Source organism: Cryptomeria japonica, chromosome 2 (assembly GCF_030272615.1).
Source record: "Cryptomeria japonica chromosome 2, Sugi_1.0, whole genome shotgun sequence".
NCBI lineage: Eukaryota > Viridiplantae > Streptophyta > Pinopsida > Cupressales > Cupressaceae > Cryptomeria > Cryptomeria japonica.
Genome location: NC_081406.1, coordinates 618,194,816 through 618,215,147, shown reverse-complemented (window position 1 = coordinate 618,215,147; position 20,332 = coordinate 618,194,816). Strand labels below are relative to the sequence as shown.

The window sequence follows — 20,332 nt, the reverse complement described above, 5'->3', positions numbered from 1 at the left end:
GTTCTCAGATAATATCTAGTTAAAAGATAAAGCTCTTACTAACTTGAACCAATTTAGGATGATTAAAAAGGTCCTAATCCAATGTTATGGCACCTTTGTTCATGGTTATGTTTTGTGGTACGGGGATCAGGTCACATGGAGAAACTTTATAGATCATGTTAGAAACAACAAAAATATCTCTAATGCTAACATGAGACAAATGATGGAGGGGGCTCAATATTTATTCTCTACCCTGGATGACTGCTCCTTTTTTTCTCCCTACAGAGAGGATGAATAGATATGATGTCATAATCCCTTAGATCCATTCTCAATTAAATCTACCTACATTGCTATTGAGCAAGATCCAAAGGAGAAATTCAATTGGAACATGACATGGGTTAAAGTCCTAATCCTAAATAAAAGAGGCTTCTCTCTTTTCAACAAATGTACTCTTTGTTGCAAGTATCTTGAAAGTATAGATCATAGTTTTCTACACTGCCAATTTGCAAAGGAGATTGGGAAGAGTTGCTGGCTGATTTTATGATAATGTAGACCTTTTCAGAGAGTATGAATGACTTAATGGAGAAGTAGAATCACAATCCTCTTACACATCCAATTATTAGAAACCTATGGTTTCAAATCCCCCCTTTCATTGCACGAAACATTTGGAAGGAGCGTAACCACAGGATATTCAGAGAGGAGGCTTCAAACAGTAAAGTATTGTTCCATATCATAAAATATTAGATTAAAGAGATTATGAATGGTGCTTCGTTTAGCTCTTGAAAGGTAATTTTGAACCTTCTAGACTTAAGAATAAAACAACACTAGGGCATAAATCATAATCTTACAAACCTAAACTAGAATAAATTTATATTAAGAAAAGATTGCCATTGTAACCCTTTGGATGATGGATGGAGAACATGCAATTTTTATGGTTGGTCTAAAGAAAACCCTAGTTTATCAAGAGTGGGAAGCATTATTAGAAACAACAAGGAACATTTGATAGAAGGGTACTATATGAACCTGGGAAGAGGATCTAATAACAAGGTGGAGGAAATCATTTCTGGGCAAGGGCTTAGCTGACTCTATAATTTAAATTGTCAAAATGTCTTCTTGGAAGGTGACTACAAACTTATTGTGACTCCTAGGATGGAAAGATAAATATACCCTAGAAAATAAAAAATATTGTGGAAGAAAGTAAAAGACTCATGGGATTCTTTCCCAAAATTAAGATCCAACATATTTTCAACGAGGGGAATAGTGCAGTTAATGAAGCTGCTAATCAAGGATTAAACCACAATGAATGTTTTTTGTTTTTTTTTCTTTAGAGCCCTACTAGGCTAAAAAGAAAATTGGTGAAGGAAAGGACTCAGTCATATTTGATGGACTTGGTCTCCTATATTGTTATTAATGAGAAATGATGTGGATGTTTTATTTTTTGTTCGAGGAATGTGCTCCAACTTTTTTGAATTCAAACTACGGAGATGACTTGGATGCTGACTTGGTTGTTATTGTGGAGGGCATGCTAGAGTCCAACTAGGACTTATGATGGATCAAAAGATTTTAATTTAATTAATGATGTTAGTGGTATGAAGCATTCTTTTCACCACTTGGCCTTAATTACTAAGGAAGGGGAAATAATTAGATGGAAAGGCAACAATTTTATCTTGCATATTGGCAAGTTTTTTCAATATGTGAGATGGCTTTTCATTTGTGTGGGCAATTGTGAAGATAATTTTAAAATTTTCCTTTTTGGTAATTGTTCTTCATTTTATGGGGTTAGTGTTATGAGTTGTGGGTTGTCTCTATGTCACTTTCAGATCTTTTATAAACAGACTATGTTTTTGTTAATCAACATGGGGGGTTGATTGAAGAGGTTGGAGCCAAAAATTTGCAAAGAGATCCACAAAAATGAAGAGGTGTGGGACCTTTTATCTAGAACGAGGATGACACATTTTGTCTTTTCCATGAAAGGCTACAATAGAGCACTCTCATTGAGATTTTGCAACTCCCAATAGAATGGTGTGTTAGAATATTGGGATTGATGTCATTGATATTTTTGGATTCAACAACATTGATTTAGAACATTCCAACATAAAATTCACATGCAACATAATCCAACACAAGAGTTCATAAGGTCTACAATGATTACTAGTGCAAAAGTCACATAAGTCTTCGAGATTATAGTGTAAATACATCTCTAGTTGACTATATTCAAACATTCTGGTGTTGATGCAGGATTACAACATTGTTATGGGTAAGGTAATAAGATAATATGTTTCTTCTCGATTAATGCAACATGATGTTTTTTGTCTGGTCCTATATGGAATCATCAGCAGGTTAGATGTTTGTTATGAAGGAAGTCTTTTCTGTATTATGGCAGACTTCTTCAATATAATGTAATCAATCTAGCATGGTGTGTAAAGGATTTTTGGAGATTATCCTATACTCTGGTTAAAGTCGATTTCATAAAGACCCCTTCAGTATATAATGTAGTTAGATAGCAATGTTTAGGATGATGATATTTTTGATCATATGATATGGTGTAGAGTATTGATGCAAAGATTGGAAACTAGAAGGGTAGAAGACCCAAAATCAGTCCTCTATGCCTTGTTTAAGGCCTAATACAACCCCGTAACTAGGGTTCTAAACACACTAATGATAACCAATCACCAATTACACCTCCTAGGGAGAGTTTGGAGTGCTTCACAACTAGGAAAATTCACCCTAAGCTTCCAATCAAGTTTGGAACTCTCCTTTGTGCACCTGGGTCAAGAAAACCCTATTTAGGCCTAGTTTTAGTAGCCCTGTCAGACTGGTATTTCCCACTTTGTTCAAAATTCCACTAAAAAATCCTTGGAAAAAATTGTATATTTGAATACTCTTTTGGGGTTTACACCCAAACCCAAAAGACCAAGGTTTGACCCTGATCCAGCACCACTAAGCACCTACTATGGACACAAACCTAATAGGCCTAATTAGGCTTGTTTTCCAAAGAAACCACTTGAGAATGGGTTTGCAAAACTAAACTCACCACTTAGACATGTTCCCCTATCCTCTAATTGACCAAATCAATCATCAAACCGGTCTCCATGCACTCCCTTGGTTACTATTTTCTCTTTCCTCCTTCTAGCCTAGACTAAACATATTGTGTTGTTTAGCCTAGGGCTTGGTGGTAACCACACCAATCCTCACTCCTAGATTATACCCTTTTAGAATATCAATGTACACTCCCCTAACTTGGATTTTCCAAGAAGCTACTAAATTCCATAATGGAATTTGCAAGTTAGGGCCACATGTTGCGTGAAACCCTATGAACCGAGGTTTTGAATGATAGTTTTTAGGGCCACATTTTAGTAAGTTCTTGACTCATATAGATTGTAAGGGCTTTAAGTTATCTCCCTAAGTTAAGTTTTTCACCATTTTGTTTCTCCAATTCTTCAGCTAGTGCATCAATGTTGGCCTCATCTGAAGAGCTGTTGTCAGAGATCTCCAATAATTGCTCAGTCAGTTCTCTCCTTTTTACTTTTGAAGCTTTGAATATATCTCTCAAGGGTTCAAGCTCATCCCTAGTTTCATCAAGTACTCTAGCCATATCTCTATAACTCATATCCTCCATAATGGCTTTAGGGTTTCCTTCCAAATGATTAAGACTTAAAGAAGTTAGGCTTTGATACCAATTGATAGACTTATACAACACTAAGAGGGGGGGTAATCAATGATTGTGAAAACAATAACACTTTAAACCCAGATGGCTTTCCCATTGAATGTTTCCAGGAATTATGGGATATAATCAAGATGGAGTTAATGGAGGTGGTCAGAGATTCCTAGAGGAACAAACAGATGCTCCATGCTCTAAAATCCACTTTCCTTGCACTTATTCCCAAGTGCGGAGGTGCTGATCGGTTAAGTTAGTTCCGCCCTATTTCTCTCTGCAATGTTTTATAAAATCATCTCTAAGATGATAGCTGGGGGATTGAAAAATGGCTGAAGTATCTAATATGGAAGGAGTAGAGTGGTTTTATGGAGGGTAGACAGATTCTTCATGGGGTGGTGATTGCTACAAAAACTATTCATTCTATGGCAACTTCCAAGGAAAAATCCATGTTCATCACGCTTGATATGGCAAAGGTTTATGATAGAGTGTGGTTGTCCTTTCTCTGAAAATTTCTTGGAGCCTTTTGTTTTGATGAGGAGTGGATCCTTTGGGTTACTAGTTGTGTGAATTCAACCTCTTTCTCTATTTTTGTTAATGGTGTGCCCTTTGAGCTCTTTAGTACCTCTAGGGGTTTGAGGCAGGGGGACTCCCTTTCCCCTTATCTCTTCATTTTTCTTGCTGAAGGGCTTGGAAGATTGATGAAGAAGAACATGGAGAGGGGTCTTATTCATAGGTGGAGATGGGGAGATGGTGTGGCTTCGCAGTTGCACCTTCAGTTTATGGATGACATTTTTTTGATAGGATTAGCTAAGATAAGAGAAACTGCAATTTTGTGCAGGGTTTTGGATATCTATCTTGTAGTGTCTGGTCAATTAATTAATAAAGATAAATCTTCCATCTTCTTCTTCAACACACCTGGCTCTATTCAGTTGAGGATTTCTCAGATTCTAAGGTTCCAGATTGGTTTTCTTCCTTTAGAATACCTGGGTATTCCCATCTCTTCTAGGAATCTTCCTCGGGACTCTTGGTAGTACATCATAGATAAGTTTCATCAGAAGGTGAATTTGTGGACTCATAGGTGGTTGTCTTTTGCTGGGCAGATTCAACTACTCAAGTCAATGGTTCAGGCTCTCCCCACTTATAGATGTTAGATCCAGGTGGCTCCTATGGGATTTGTTAATGATTTGGATGCTTTGGCAAGACAATTCCTTTGGGTTGGTAATTTTTTCGGCTCAAAGTGGATCCTTGTTAAATGGGAAACAATGTGTACTCCAAAGTAGCTGGGGGGATTGGGTTTAAGGTATGCTACTCTATTTGGGCAGGCGTTGGTTGCAAAGATGTATTGGTGATTGTGTGTAGAACAAGACCAAGTTTGAGCAAAGATTCTGGCCCATAAGTAGCTTCCAGGGGTTCCAAAGGAAGACATCCCTAGATACCCTGTGACAGTGAAGGGGTCTACGATATGGAATACATTTAAGAAGGGAGTTTCTCTTGTTAAGGAAGGCCTATTCTGGATTTGTAAAAGTGGGGAGGAGGCTCTTTTCTCGTCTGATTCTTGGGATGGCTTTCCTCCCATTATCTCACAGTACACCAATCTGACATATTTATGTCAATATTTCCAAGAGGCAGGTTGGTCTAGAGTTAGTGATTTCAAGTCTTATTATCAGAATGGGCTATTGGAGATGGCAAAGTGGAAGGATCCTAGAGCTTTGCCTATGATTGGTTTGCAAGAGGAACATGATGAGTCTTATGATATTTTAACTAGTAGGTATTGTAACTCCATCAAGGAGAAGGATACTTTGGCTTGGATCGTATATACCAAGGGAACTTTTACTGTTGCTAGTGGGTATTAGAAACTTCTATCTCCACAGCTAACCGGGGGGGAGGTTCAGTGGTGGAAATATGTTTGGAATAAGTTTTCTTGGCTTAAGTGCAATTTCTTTATGTGGATGCTTGCCTTGAACAAATGTTTAACCTGAGACAATATTTGAAAGTGTGGCTTTCAAGGTCCTTCTAAGTGTGTTCTATGTGGTACAGGTGAGGAGAAATATTCACATTTGTTTTTTCGGTGCCCTTTCTCCTTCCAGATCTGGCATTTGTAGTGGAGTATTTGGAAACATCCTTGTGTCCATGCCTCATCCTTGGTGGGATTTTGAATCAAATGAGGTAAGCCTCCTACCTTGGTCCCTTTTCTTTAGATAATGTGGACTATTGAACCTACATTCATTTAGTGGCAAATATGGTTGGAGAGAAATCGAAGAATTTTTCAGGGAGAAAACTTTGTTGTCTCCCAAGTTTGGCACAAAATTATGGGTATGACAATGGAAGAAAAATGTGAGGAGATGATCCCTTTGGATAGAGAAGATGCTGATATTGTGGAAAGACTAGGCCTCAAGGGTTTGTTTCTATCTTTTGCATGTGTCAGAAGAGGTAGAAGGGTGAAGAAGAAGGTTCAAAGGGAGGGCAGATGGCTACCTCCTCCTGAAGATATTTTGAAGATCAATACTGATGGTTGTTTGTGTGGTAATCTAGGTTCAACGTGGATTGGTGGAGTAGGAAGAGACTGGACAGGTAAGGTTTTGTTCTCTTTTCTATTCATCAAGGGCAGCCGGCTAACAATTTTAGTGAGGGTCTTGCTATTCAAGTCATGCCCTTGAACGCGCTTTTGTTCTAGGGTGGCTTAAGGTTATTTATGAATTGGATTCCTAGATTATTGTCAATAGGCTAATTGTTAAGAAGGTGTTGGTGTGAACTGGCAGCTTGCTTTGGTTGCTTTCCACGTGAGTGAAATAAGGTCGTTGATTATCTGGCTAAGTGGGCCTCTGAGAAGGATGGTAACTGGAAGGTGAAGGGGTGGGGTAACCTTTCTCCCCACTATCACCAGGAGTTTGAGAGGATCTTGGTGGAGGATATGAATGGTTATGAGGCTAGGTGAGTTTTGCTTTTGGAGCCTGGGGCTCTGGATTGTCTTTGTAATGTTCTTGTTTGAGAGTTAATAAAGTTTTTACCCCTTTATTGAAAAAAAATTCATTAATTATAATTTAAAATATTATATTTTTTTATATAAAAACAAGAATTTCAATATTAAATTTTAAATTTCTATAACACAAGCTTTCATTTATTATTTCCTGATTAATATTAAATATTGGTTGGTATTTTAATTTTTTATTTTATAAATATTAAATTATAATAAATGTTTTGTGCCTATAATTAATGATAAAATAATTGTTTCACCAATATTAATGTAAATCTAAAAATGCTAATATAATTTAAGATGCCATTTATTTTGATATCTTGTTCTGTTTATATCCCAATAAAAATTAGGTAAAATTTGGTTACTCGAATACCAAAGCTTCCAAGCTCTTTTTTTTGGGGCTCCCCTAACTTTTTTTAAGTCAATTTGGCTACATATATAGAGAAAGTATTCATATTCTTCACTTGATCAACTAAACATAAATAATAAATAGATGTCATGTATCAAAATATATATTTCTATTATTTTATTGGAAGTTGTGACATTTATTAATTCATTACTACATAACTGTTATCCATTATAAAGAACTAGAGGAATTCACTCAAAGAAGATTGCTATCCAAATAAATTATAATTTACTACTACAAAACTCTTATATGAGGAAAAGCATTTCACTCAAACCTCTTTGATTAAAAGGAGGATTACTGATCAAAAAAGGAAAAATGAGTGATAATTGTGAAGGAGATAGAAATAGTGGCCACAATGAATATGGAGGAGCAAGCTCCACAGAGAGAAATAATTTGGCCAGAAAACATACTCGTTATACCAGTGATCAAGTTGAAGTAATGGAAGAGTAAGATTTTTAACTTGTTAATGTTTTATTTCTTTTATAATATATTAAGTTGAATAAGATCATGATGTAATTTACATATTATAACAATTTATAATTTCTCTTTTTTCTTATGCACTCTCCCACAATCTAATACAAAAATATTAGATTATCAACATAATAAATGTAATGAAATATTTTTAGATTTGATTGTGTATTCATGTTGATGCTAAAAAATTGATACACAATCAAATCTAAAATCATTCATAACATTTTCATGGATTGTGGAAATCTATTATTTTTAACATAAATATCTTTTCTTTTTTTATCAGTAAAGGTAGAGCCGAAAATTCATATATTGAAACAAAGAGTTTTTAACATGTCTATTAGCCAAAACTCTAAAAGCATAACCAGAATATGAAACCTATCTTTCAAACTTCATCGAGGGGCACAACAAGGGGAGTCGAAGATCTTCCTCATCCCCACGACCCACTCTTCTGGCACCACCTCTCCTACCCTGTTGAACCTGGGGATCCTCGTTTTCCATTTTAGGTGGTAGAATTCTGTTCAACCTTGCAAAAGAGAGAAGTTCTTCCTCTCTTCCCAGGTCTTCTGGATTCTGGTCCATGAAGCGGCACTTGAGGAATCTGAGCCCCACCCCAGCAAATGCTCTATGTTTGTCCAGCTCCTTACCTTTCAGGTCTAGTAGAAAAGGGTAATACTTTATTATCTCTCGAGGGACATTAAACAAGATTCTCTCACTGAATCATGTAGCTCCTTGTTGAGAATTTCTTAGATCTTAGATTTAACATAATAAATCTTAGATCTGTGAAAATCTAATGTTATTAACATTATCTTTTGCTTTCTATTATAAAAAATATCAATTTATCAAATATTACCTCATCTATACATGAACATAAGCTTAATTATTTTATATATTTGTAAGGGATTCTTAATTGAAAACATTAATTCTTGCAGATCTAAATGAAACTGAAACTATTTTTTAAAATATTTTATTGTTGCAGAGTGTTTAAGATGTTGCAACATCCTGACGAAAAGGACAGACAAGAACTAAGCACCAAACTGGGTCTCACATCACAGCAAATTAAATTCTGGTTTCAGAACCGGCGCACCCAAGTAAAGGTAGCATATATATTTACTTTCAAAGTTAGGGTTAACAATTACGACTCTTTCTCTTTCAAATTTTTATTTCACTGATTTTTTTGATATATATGAATAATCTTCTGTTGAAAAATCCATTATTGTGGTCCAGGTTCAGCAGGAGCGTACTGACAACGCTAATTTGCGTACGGAAAACGAGAGATTCCGACTGGATAGACAGGCGCTGAGAAATACACTTAACAATATCAGGTGTCAAACGTGCGGAGGATCTAATTTCATGACAGACATGGTTTACGAACAGCAAAGCTTGGCTCTAGAAAATGAGCTTTTAAGAACGGAGGTTTGCCAGAATAATTGCATGGGATTTTTTGCATTTATGTGTTGTATAAGTTAGTTTGGTCCACTGACGATCTTCTTCTGGTCCTGTAGATTGAAAAACTGAATGCAGTTGCCTCGAATTGTGTTGGAAGAACAATCCCCTTGTTAGAAACCAGAGCAGATCAATCACAGATGATGTACTCTTCACACCATGAAGAGGGAAGCTCAGGACAGAACCAGATTACATTGCCCACACCCACTTGTGTTTCATTGGATGAATCCTCGGCAATGGAAGCTGCGCAAAAGGCCACTGAAGAATTTATCTGGATGGTAGACGCAAACGAGCCTGTTTGGGTGAAGAAACCTTTTGCGGATGGTACAATAGAAATTCTGAATACGAATCAGTTGTACGGAACATTTCCTCAGGGCATGGGGCTCAGCAGCAACATGAAGAGAGAAGGTAGCAGGGACACCTCAATTGTTTCTATCACGGGAGCTGAATTGGTTGATCTCTTCATGGATGTGGTATGATATTTTAAAGGTTTTAATTCAGAAATTTTTAGGATCCCTGCAATTTTTACATGTTCTATGACAAAGATTGAGATATTCTGTACTAAATCATGATATTTTCCTAATAATTCCTTATAACTTGCACTGTTATGATTCCCTAGTGTCTCAAGATTTTATAGATCTATGTGTGTGATATTGTTTGGCTTCATGCTTGTATATATATATCATGAGATTTAGGCATAAAATTCAGGCTTAGAGATTTTAATGTTATCTGAGAATTACTTTCTATTTTCTTTTTCAAATTTTACATCTGTTTCTAAATTTTGTAACATGTCTTAACCAAAACTGATATTTTTAATTTGATGCATGTTAACCATTCCGTTTAACTTCAGATAACTTTCCATAACTTTCTATAAGTGTTTTAGGGTTTGTTTATTTGGTGGGTGCTTTGCTTTTCGTCAGTTGTCTCTTTACTGTTTTTTTAATGTGTTTGGATTATAAGACTAGTCTGTCAAATTTTGCTATGGACAAGATTTATGATCCCTAAAATATAAACTTTAATATTTTGTCTTTTATAAGACTTTGGAAATATAACAAGGTTGGTTGCTAATTGTGCACACCACCAATAACTGGATCAGCTATTTGGAAGATGAGCATTTAAGGATTCGGCGGAATATTTGATTATTTGAAACAGCCGTGGAAAGCACTACCATTTTAGATACTTAGAACAAATTTACATGCAATACATTAAATCGGATTTTCTATATGTTGTTGCAGAATAAATGGAAGAAAATATTTTCATTAATTGTAACAAGAGCAGAGACCTTGCAAGTTGTGTCTCAAGGGGTTGGTGGTCACAGAAATGGTTTACTTCAACTGGTATGAATGTCTGTCTCAATAAAGAAAGAAATTAATGGTTTCTAAGCGAATATTTTCATAAGGATGGAATATTAATATGGTATGTACTCGTGCAGATGTATGCTGAGCTACAGATTCTATCTCCTCTTGTTCCCACGAGACATATATCTTTTCTTCGGTTTTCCCAGCAGCCAACCAATGGAATGTGGATAGTGGTAGACTTTTCTCTAGAAAATTTGAACTACAGTATTTCGCCCTCCGTTGGATGGTACCATAAGCATCCGTCTGGATATGTTATACAAGATATGCCTAATGGGTGTTCAAAGGTCTGTATTCTTTTTAGTTCTGTCGATTGGCCTAACTATAATAGTAGCAAAGAAATTGTAATGAATCTAAGTATAAGCTGATTTTTCCTGAAAAAATTTAGATGGATATATGTAATATATCTGTTGTATTGTTATTTGAAAATGACAACTTTAAGTTGGAATTTATATGTAACAGTTATCATGCCTTAAAATATAATGCAGGTGATTTGGATAGAGCAGGGTGAGACAGATTATAGAATAGTTCATAAAATATTTGAGCAAGTCATCAACAGCGAAATGGCCTTTGGCGCCCAGCATTGGCTGACATGCTTGCAGAGGCAATGCTGTTGGTTTAAAACTCTAGTAGATCTCACCAGCGAAGGAGGTATTCAATTTTTTGAAAAGACATGTTTTATATTAAAGTAAAATGGTTTTTGATCGGTCCCAAATCCTGTTATAATAGAACTAGAGTAGAATTGTAGTCAGGCTATCAAGCAAGTCTTTTTAATTTGTCTGCAAATATGTAATGTATATAATGTTTGCAGATGTTTCCCGGACAAATTTGATAAGATTGGCGCAGAACATAAGCAGTCAATTTGTTGCAAACATAAGTGCACTCTCACAATTCAGCAACGACCCTATTAAAATCACAACAAGAAACGCTTCCGAAGTGGGACAATCCAGTGGTGTTATTGTCTGTGTTGGAACTTCTATCAAGCTTACTGTCCCCCCAAACGTACTGTTTAATTTTTTGGGGGATGAGCGAACCGCATCAAAGGTATACTATACGTGTTCCGATTCTTATTAGGAATCTCTGGATTGTATTTTGTTTATCATTCTCTGAGATTTTTTCTGTCTTTTATTCTGTGAAGTACAAACTATTCTCATGTGGAGAATGGAAGGAACTCACAAGCATTGGAAATGGATCAGACCCTTCAAGTTGCGTTTCATTGTTTGATGTTTATTGTGTGAGTATAAACATTCGAGACTTTTCCGCAATTGTTTTCCTGCATTTCATTTGCCTTGAGTTAAATGCTTTTAGAATTTGCAGGAAGGCGAGACAGAGAAGATGCTGAAACATAGTTACAGAGACGCATCGGGGTCTTTTTGTGTGTATACAGCCATAAATGTTGACATCATCCATGGTAAGGATGCTTCTTCATTACCCATTGCCGCTCATCATGGATTTGCAGTACTACCATATCATACTTCAACTGCCGTTAATTCACTTATTCCAACCACTATATTACATGAGGAAGCCTCGGCCACCAGCCTTGACAGTGTAGGTTCAGTACTTACACTAATATTCCAAAATATTAAGACAGAGTTTACCAACTGCAGTCTGAGCGGTGCATATGTTGAAAAAATCCACAATACTATGAATAACACCATCCAAAGAATAAAAAAATTTCTGGCATTGTATAGATGATTGAGTGCTCAAATTACAGCAGTCTCAGGAATATATCATTGTCCTTTTACAGAGGTGGATTCGATTCAAACCCACAAAGACTAAAATATGTTTATTTTGATGACATAATTGAAATTTCCATGGTTACCAAAATGGGCGTGTTTACCGTTTTGGTGGATTTATGCAAGTTCTAGTGGAGTTAAGATTTGAGTTCTGGGTGAATTTGAACTCCTGGTATAGGAACTGAAATAGCTTGTGTGTCTCCTCTTGACACTGCTTCTATTTACTATGTAGTAACTGATGTTATGTGTCTCCTCTACACAGAACTTTGCATTTGTGCGTTACTTTACTTATGTTTCTATGATACTTTACATATATAACACTGATTCCTGATATATGGCCCTATGATCAGGCCGTGACCAAATAATTTTCACTATTCTTTCTATATACCATTTATTGTAACTGTTCCCTATATTAAGATTTAATATAATTATATATGTTTTAATTTTGTTTTTATAATAAATATTTTTCAATTTTGTATTAGTTTTTATATTTATAGTTTAATATGAGTATTATTAATGTTTTTAATAAAGATAAACAGGTTTTACAAGAGCTGAAATCTAAAGTTTTACATACCAAGGTCAATAGCCAAAAAGACATTAATAACTAATAATTTGATTGGTGAGAGAAAGTTTTATTCATGGAGTGTTACTCTGATAAAGTTTAATTTTTTTGGGTAGAAAACCTTCTTGGTATGCAAGGATCAAATCTTTGGATGTTCAATGACATTTTGTTAGGAAGTCTGTTTACCATTTGATGCATGAGTTATATAGTTTATCTATATTACAAATTCTCTCATGGTAAATGCAAAGTTTGGGTGAGTTTAAAACATTATTGTGGCTATAATTATAAAATATATGGTGAATAACACATTAACAATTATATTTTAATTGTGCTATGTGGAGGTTGTACACTATAGTGTATAGATGAAGACTTTATACAAATTAACATTTCAATATTGTAGTTTGATATGAGATAGTTGGAGTTAGTAATTTTTGTTGTTTTCAGCAACAAACGCAACAACAAAGTGAGTTATATTTGTTAAGATAAATCATTATACAGTTACCTGACAAAGATAGTGCATAACTAGAGAAAGTGATTGACAAAGATAGACGAATGAGTGATAGGTATTTGCATAGGAAGTTGAGTTTGTCATGAAAGTTGTTGTCATTGGGTATGTGAGTGTTCTTATGTATTTTATTTGTTGATAGGTTCATTTTTTCAAATGCTACTTTGTATTGGGAAGCATCTCTTTGTTTGGAAATAATTTGTTGAGATTGTCATATGTTGTATTATATTATAGTTATAATGATCTTGTATTGTAAGTGTTTCACTTATATCATTTTAATTGGAGCAATGATGGATGTTATAAGCTCTTGTGAATTGATTTTATATGCATTAGAAGTTAATTAGTTTTAAATCCAAAACTGTAATATTTTTCCAGTTGTCATAATCAGTGGCAAAAGTTTGAGGTAGGAGGATTGTTAACCAAAATTCTTTAGCCCTTTTGAAATTGTCCTTTCAATCTACCTACACTCAAAGGATAAGGTTTGCCTAGTTCTATAATAAATGTCATCATTTTCATTTAATATCTACAAAATGAATGGTGACCGCTTGGACTTTGGAGTTGTTTGAACAAATGGTGAAAGTAATATAACAATAAAGTTTCATGAGGCAAGTAGCATACAATTTAGTGAGATTCATTGGTCTGACATGTCAAAGGACCTCTTATAGCAGCCTCAACATAGTGAAGCCAATAAAGCCATTAGCTAACAAAGGTAAACTTGATCAAGTTTGTTCCCTATCTAAGAGGAACAAAGCAATAAAGATATATTATCAATGCATGCACAGCTAAGATAGATTTAGAATGTTATCCGTAGTGCAATCACAATTACAGTTGTAAATTATCAAACTAAAATTTGCAAACTAGCAATTGGAAAGGATTTCTAGAGGGGAATAGAGTTTCCAAGACAAATTTTACATGTAGAAACCTGAGATTTGGGAACATATTTTACATGTAGAAACCTGAGATCTGAGAAATCAGATTTACATATTCAATGGAAAGAATGCATGCCTTTAATCTACTAGCTGTCCAAATAATATATTTATGTCAAATTTGAAAATTCGTAGTAAATACACAATCAACTCTATCTGCCTTTGCAAGTTTCGAAATGTGGACAATGACTAATATAATAATTTTAACTTCCACTACAGAAACTAATAGAAATTCAGTAGTTTGTTAATTTACAATAATGTTCCATCTTGGCTGTATAATTATTAACACTTAGCTACCTCCAGATAAAGATGATCTAGCTTTTTACCAAAATGATGTGCACTATACTGTTGTTTCAGGTATTTGGTTGCAGCCATACCTCTGTTGTCCTTGTAACAGATCATAGAATAGTGGAGGTTACTATAACTGTAAGATTTTCAATATAGTAGTATTGACCATAACAATTCTCCTTTGATGTGATTGAGTGATAGTTACAATCTACCTTGTGTTTCACAAGTAATGAGATCTGTATTATGATTGATATAAGGGTGCAGATTTGGAGTATAGAAATTGAGATAAATTAATTAGTATATTAATAAAACAACATATACTCTATGATTATAAAGATCACATAGATACCTCCTGATAAAGCTTATAATTTTCAATCCCCTAGAATGAAAAATTTCCCCAAAACTTCCAAGGGACAATGAAAACTTACTCACACAAATAGTATTGAAAATGAAATTTATGAAACTATTTACAATAAATTAACAACCAACCATTAGGTATATCTATGTTAATAGACTATCAAACCTTAGGCTCACTTAAATTTATGTTGGGATAGTATCCGTTTTGTGTAAGTTGTGGGATAGTATTCATTCTGGTCGTCTATGCAAGATTTAAACAATGAAAATATTAACAGAACATATATTTGTATCCCCTACAGATCTCCCAAGCAAAACAATATTCATCAATCGTTTAAAGTTAAAAAATATGCATGTATACTTTAAAATAACTTTTAAAAGTTTTGAAAAAGAAAAATATTTGTTATAATTGGTCTAAATAAGCCAAAACAGGGGATAAAAGCCACAAAGACCCAACACCATCACTATTCTTCTGAAATACATTAATAATAAGCAAAAATAGGGGATAAATCCCACAAAGACCGAACACCATCAGTACTCTTTTGAATAATTTTCTTGTTCATTTTCTCAAATATTCTTTTGAATAATTTTCTTGTTGGTTTTTTATAATGAGTATTATTAATGTTAAAATATAAGGTTTGATAATATATTTAAATTTTAGTTAAATTTATAATAGTAGAGATATTTTAAATATAATCATTAATAGTGATTATATTATTATATAGATATATAAATGTTAATTTTAATTTTTTAACATTATTTATTCAAGTAGAGAGGCAATACACATCAAAACATTAATATTTAATAATAAATTTAATGTTTTCAAAATAAGCAACACATAAAATTCTCTCAATGTCTCTAATAAAAGTAAAAAGAGTAAATAAAATAGTTTCAAATGTTTTTCATGAGTATTTTTATTTTAAGAGTTATTTTATTGATAACGATGCTTCGTGGTTAAATGTTTATAGATTTCTTTAAATTTATATTTAAACATAAGAGACATTCTACAAAACAATATTCAACAACATGAGATGTTAACAAAAATATAATATTGAATGTTTATATGTGTGCATGTATGTATGTATACATATACATATGGAAAGACAAGAAATATTTTAAAGTTTAAATTTAATGGGCATAAATTGAGTAAGATATAAACATCAAATAATTAAATAATTAAAAAATATATAAACAAAATAAAAATATAAAAAACAAACACAAACAAAATAAAAATCTAGAAACAAACCCGTAAATAAAATGAAAATACAGATTCAAATTGATATCTCTTCATATGTTTTAGATAAATATATTTAAGATGTCTTTACTATTAAATTGAAATTGTTTTATTATTTTATTCTATTGAAATATAAAAATTGATCTCAATTTTTTACTACATAAATAATAAATATTATTTCACCAACATATCAAAAGAAGTTTTTAAATAATTATCTTTTCATCTTGATAATATAAACCTCATTAAAGAGTAATTTTTATTAATTATATTGTAACTTATTTATGAATTATGATATTTTATTTTATTTGTTTTGGTAAATCACAACTGCAGTGATATTATATAAATAATAATGAAAGTCTTACAGAATACTGCAAATGCAGTTCACATATGATATCTATAGCAGGATGCCCTATATGGTACCTTCAGACTACTGTCCAACAACTTCTATCATACCATTATAGCTCAGAAAAAGCGATAGCAGAGCACCCTATATGGTACTTTCCCCCCGCAAACTAAGCATGGATAACTAAACAAATTTTTCATGTTTTCATTTCATCGATAAGAAAACCAAACTAAGCCATATCTGAAGAGGAGCCTCAAGGAACTGGCCCTCATTTTTTGCCCTTACCTTTCACCTTCAGCATATGCTTTGGTTGACATAAACACAATCCCCATGAGGGGTAGAGGCTATTTAGCAGCACGAATCGCCTCCTTCTGCAACTCACTCTGACTAGGCCGATCATTCCTTTTTTTCATTAGGTTCTACAAAATTTCCACCACCTCCTCCTCTTATCTGGACTCTGCCATCTCAGGGGACCATGGAACATAACCCTCAGAAAGCATATAATTCTTCCACCAATTGCCACCTGAGGTTGCTTTCTAGATGAGCCACATTTGCATAAATTCAATATTCCTCACAATACTTGGTTGCCTTTCTTCAAAGGCTACCTCAGCCTTGATAATGCTGATGGGCCTTTTAGGGATTTGCTCCCTAATTTCTCTCGAATCCCTCAAGCCAGTGTTGGCTTCTTATGCATTGGCATTGATTGATTACCTGGCATACATGCCTTGGTTATTGGTATTGTGGTGGGCATATTCATTTGCCATTGGCATAGTCCCTTGCTTGGTATCTTGAGTTCCATTTGATGTATTCAGTTCATTTTTTTTGGCTTGTTGTATGCTCTCAATTCTTGCCCCATTCAGTTTGTTTGGTTGGACTAATCCTTTGGATTCATGTGCAGTAAGACATGTTGGTTATCTTCTAGGGACAATTATTTGTGACATCCGATAATATCACATTTGTTTGATTATAGTCACTATTACTTATGCTCTTTCATTGTATACTTGTTATGTTTTGACAAGAACAAATATTATTCAGAGTTTACTTCAGTGACATGTTTGTTATATCTGCATTGAGGATATTTGATGTATCATTTGTGCTTTGGATAATCACGTTTGGAATATTCAGATTTTAGTTCAGAATAAAAACTTGAGCATCGAACATTTCACATTGATACACAATATGTTAATATTGTGATCGGGCTCCACTTTGCATTTATATTGGCATCGACTTAATGTTAAGTCGGTCTTCACATGAGCATTGACTTGTCACATATTACATGGCATTATCATTTGGACAGTCGACATTGGTGTTATATGTATCCTGGATAGTCGGTTTTCATTGTCGTGTTACTTAGACTCAGACAGTCATTGGTATATTGCATATACACTTGGACAATCGACAATGTAGGTTATGATTGAGGGCATTATAAGGTTGATTCATGTGGACAGTATTGCACACAGAGACAATATGATGTGGAATTCAAATTGGCAATTGACTGAGCCATTATTATGGTGGTGATTTCATATGAATCACATGGATTTTAAATATTATGAAGAGTTATACATGACCGGACTTGAAATGATTATGGAAAGGAATAAAGGTCTCAAAATTTTTGTGGGAAGGAGATTAGGCAAAAACATAATTGTTTTCAATTTGTGTTCTTATTCCTTCAAACCCTAGCTACCGGTTCTGCTAAGTGACTCGTTGGTTGTTTGAGCTGGTAGAATGGTGGATTTGGGAGTTTGTAAGAGGAACTTGGACGAGCTGTAAATGTGGTAGATTTTGTGAGATTTTTGTTTAGTTGTTGACTACCTTAATGAGGTAAAATCTGCATGATATCTTTGTTCTTTGAAGTGAAAAATGAAAATGGTTTCTTTTAGTGAAAGGAAAGATTGGTAAATACTTTTCAGTTTGCAATTCAGGTTATTGAACTGCATTTTAATTTTGATACAACCTGAGTTTAACGCGGGTTTGGAAATTTTTTGTATGAGGGTTTGTTAGATATTTCATTGTTATTTAAGCATGTCTTTCAATCACTTCTTTGTTACAGATTCAAACAAGTTAAGATAGAGTTATTAACATTTGAAAAAAAAAATTAAGAGGGATTTAGGTCTCTAATTTATATGCAGAGATAATATTTCGAAAGTGAGAGATTGAACATCATTTCACATCTTGATAATATTGTATATTCTTAATTTACTATCAAATACAGTAAAGTTGTAATGGATTTATTGAAAAATCTTTATACAGTACTCTATTGAGATTTTGTGATTACACAAACAATGCAATTATAAAGTTCTGATAGTTTACTCTGTTATTGGAAAATTTTATAAAGGAGTTGGTGCTTTAGATTTTGGTATTGGAGTTGGTGCTCCACCTTTGTTACAGATCTGTTGGTGCTCTTTTTAATGAATAAAAAGGAAAGTTTATGAGTGGTTTTTTATAGCCCATAAGGGTTTTTCCACTCAGGAAAGCTTCCAGTATTCTTTTCATTCATATGTCAATTCAAATTTGAGTGTCACAAAAGTTCTTAAATGTATGCATAAAGTTGTGTGAATATAAAGCATTCAAAAAGAATTATTCAAGTATTGTTATATGAACAATGAACATTAAGTTTTGACATAATAATGTGGAGTCATTTGTGATCATTCATTCTATTTGTAAAAGCACTTTAATCCATCCATGTCAATTCAAAAATTAAAGGTTAAATTAAGCTACTCCAAGGTCATTGTGTTTCTTTTTAGTTGCTACAAATCAAATTTGTGCATCAAGTTAAAATTGGGAAAGGTTTTATAATAGTAACCAAATAATCCTCAGGGTAACCCATCACTAGAAGGATAGAAACAAACACCACAGGGATGTCCGTGTTCACCTGATAATGATGTTCAGTCTTAATGAATTCATGTCTAGGACTTGGCTCATGACTCTATTGACCAGGTCATCCTCCAATTCTAGGATTTCCCTCCATCTGCTGTCCTTGATGACACCAAGAAATAACATTTATCAATTTTTTGATAGAAGGCACAGTGTGGACTCCATGGAAAACCAAATGATCTCTCAGCGCAACCAAATTTCTCCTTGAATCTTTTACCACAAACCAACTTATAAAAGCATAAGCCTAGAGTGATGTCATCTCACAAGGATGGAAACAATATCGAGGCAATCATACAAATGTAAGTCCTCTCACAACTTGCCCAAATTAAAATTTGAGCCAACTTGATAAATCTATCCACAATCAATAAATATTTGGCTTAAATGAGGAATGATTACCACATACACCACTTTTGATGTGACAATAACATGAGAATCATGTCCAACCTATGTGGCATTGGAAGATGAGTTAGCTTCCAAGTTATTCATGACTAAAATCTCTCCATCCGCACCTCCATTGGCTAGTTTGTTAGTTGGCCCATTAGCCTCCCAATAAATGTGATTGACTATGAAATCTTGAATCATATCCAAGATTCCAAGGGTACGATCAAGAAGGCCCCTAAGGTTTTATTTTCTATTTATTTTTAAAAATATAAAAAATTATTATATTTTTATAGATTTTCTTAAATTTATATTTAAACATAAAAGACATTCTATAATATAATATTTAAAGGCATGAGATGTTAACAAATATATAATATTGAATGTTTATCTCTGTGTGTATGTGTGTGTATATATATATGTTTGTGTGTGCATGTGTATATATGCATATGTATGTATGTATGTATGTATGTATGTATGTATGTATGTATAAATATGTATATATATGTATATATACATACATATAGACACACACACACATGGAAAGACATGAAATTTTTTAAATTTTAAATTTAATGATTTTTTTTCTTTAAGTCGTGAGTGAAGTAAAAAATATATATTATATAGTTGAAAATTTCATGGGCACAAATTGAGTAAAATATAAACATCAAATAATTAAATTTTTAAAAATTATATAAACAAAATAAAATATAAAAACAAACACATAAACAGAATAAAAATATAGAAACAAACACATAAATAAAATAAAAAAGTAGATTAAAATTGATACCTCTTCATATATTTTAGATAAATATATTTAAGATGTCTATACTATTAAATTGAAAT

The 20,332-nt window shown here is 33.5% G+C and overlaps 1 protein-coding gene across 1 annotated transcript; it reads left to right on the top strand.

The window, feature by feature from the left end:
• The first annotated feature begins 5,958 nt into the window (after positions 1-5,958).
• On the top strand, positions 5,959-14,459 carry LOC131868404 (homeobox-leucine zipper protein PROTODERMAL FACTOR 2-like). The gene is made up of 12 exons (XM_059215642.1): positions 5,959-6,208; positions 7,992-8,154; positions 8,465-8,582; positions 8,713-8,901; positions 8,991-9,404; positions 10,167-10,268; positions 10,364-10,573; positions 10,775-10,937; positions 11,098-11,330; positions 11,425-11,520; positions 11,604-11,834; positions 14,373-14,459. The coding sequence occupies exons 1-12, from the start codon at positions 5,959-5,961 to the stop codon at positions 14,457-14,459; spliced, it is 2,256 nt and encodes a 751-aa protein (XP_059071625.1).
• Positions 14,460-20,332: the final 5,873 nt, after the last annotated feature.

Bases quoted from the DNA above. Each gene is read 5' to 3' on its own strand.
- LOC131868404 (XM_059215642.1), top strand. From the start codon at position 5,959: ATGGAAGAAAAATGTGAGGAGATGATCCCTTTGGATAGAGAAGATGCT. The intron at 11,331-11,424 runs GTATACTATACG...TATTCTGTGAAG, and splicing joins ATGAGCGAACCGCATCAAAG to TACAAACTATTCTCATGTGG. The intron at 11,835-14,372 runs GTAGGTTCAGTA...CTGTTGTTTCAG, and splicing joins CGGCCACCAGCCTTGACAGT to GTATTTGGTTGCAGCCATAC.